Genomic DNA, 1440 nt, shown 5'->3' with positions numbered 1-1440 from the left:
GCCCAAAATATTTAAGCTTTACGTAAAAAATGCCCAAAAAGCCAAAATGTAATAGCAAGAAAAAAACAAGGAAAGAAAAAGGGGGGACATTTTTTTTTATATAAAAGTTTTTTATAAAAATCACTAAAAGTTTTTGAAGGAAAAAAAGTCAGAAATTTTGTATGTCCTACAAAAATCGCAAAAAAAAAATTTCAAGAGAAATATTTGCCAATTCATTTTTTTGCAGGGCACCAAACCTACGACCTTGCATGAAGACAACAACAAAAACGTATTAATAAATAATACATTTTGCTTCTAGAAAGAAGTGTCAGTCACTATAAACTCTTTTTTTTAAATCCTCTATAATTGAGTAAGAGCTTTAACCTGCAGTTTCTGCTTGTTGTCCACCAGGAGACTGTGGCTGTGCTGAGACTCCTTCAGATTTTATTTCTCAGAAGTTTCGGCTGCAGCAGTTCAGCAGGTCTGCCTAAAGAGAGACGATTGTACTCTTGACCTTTTAATCACTGTCAAAATGAAGCTGCTCTTAGCTGCTGTTCTCATCGTCACCAGTAAGAACATTGAAATCCAGATGGAAGAAAAGAACTGTTTTCTTCTACTTGTTCCTTGCTGAAGTTGTTAATTCACTTATTGTCTTTTTTCTTATTTGACAGATTCCTCCACTGGTGTTAAAATTCTTCAGCCACCTTTTGCAATCAGTGGAGACCCGGCTGTTTCTTTGCAGTGTGAACAAGATGACAAAGACTATATGTACATGTGCTGGTACAGACAGAGCAGCAGCGGGGAAATACAGCTGGTCACATATTCTAGTGCTAGAGCTGTTAGGATTACGGTCGCTCCTTTTAATAAAACCAAGTACACCATGTTCGGGCCTGTGGTGCTTCAGACGACTCTGCAGATACGCCCTGTGGAGGCCGGAGACTCAGCTGTGTATTACTGTGCCTCCAGGAGAGCACAGTGATTCAGAAAGCCTCAGCAGCTTAACAACAACATGAGAAACCAGGTGGAGACGCCAGGGAGGAGGATGCATGAGGAGTTAACTCTGAGAAGCCCAGAGCTGGATTTTGTTTTTACGTAATAACAGATCAACATCAAGATGATCTGAAAATGTAAAGGAAAACATTTGTAAATACATCTATACGTTTTTAAAAAGTACAAGAATGTTTCTCTCAATGTTCCTGCATCATCACCACAAAGCTGATCAGTATAGATAATCGAGCAGGTGTTAATGTGGTAAAGATTAATGTCTCATTCAGTGTTATTGTCCTACAGTGTTTCTCTAATCTCTGACAGTGCTTTCGTCTCTTGTTATTCCATTTTACGATAATTCAGTCTGACAAGAATATTGTGTATCAAATTTAAGACATTATCATACACTGACCTCTATAGGGTTGATGTGGGATTACACTCATAAAAAATCCTAAGGGAAGCCAGCCAATTAAT

General features: G+C 37.9%; 1 gene segment (V, D, J or C); it reads left to right on the top strand.

Annotated features, from left to right (window-relative positions):
* Positions 1–511: 511 nt before the first annotated feature.
* LOC121966360 lies at positions 512–958 on the top strand. The segment is given in 2 exon segments: positions 512–548; positions 651–958. Coding segments are annotated over 2 exon segments (345 nt in total).
* The last annotated feature ends 482 nt before the right edge of the window (positions 959–1440 follow it).

The sequence above is a fragment of the Plectropomus leopardus genome, unplaced genomic scaffold (genome assembly GCF_008729295.1).
Source record: "Plectropomus leopardus isolate mb unplaced genomic scaffold, YSFRI_Pleo_2.0 unplaced_scaffold24144, whole genome shotgun sequence".
Taxonomy (NCBI): Eukaryota; Metazoa; Chordata; class Actinopteri; order Perciformes; family Serranidae; genus Plectropomus; species Plectropomus leopardus.
This window is presented reverse-complemented; position numbering and strand designations above follow the sequence as displayed.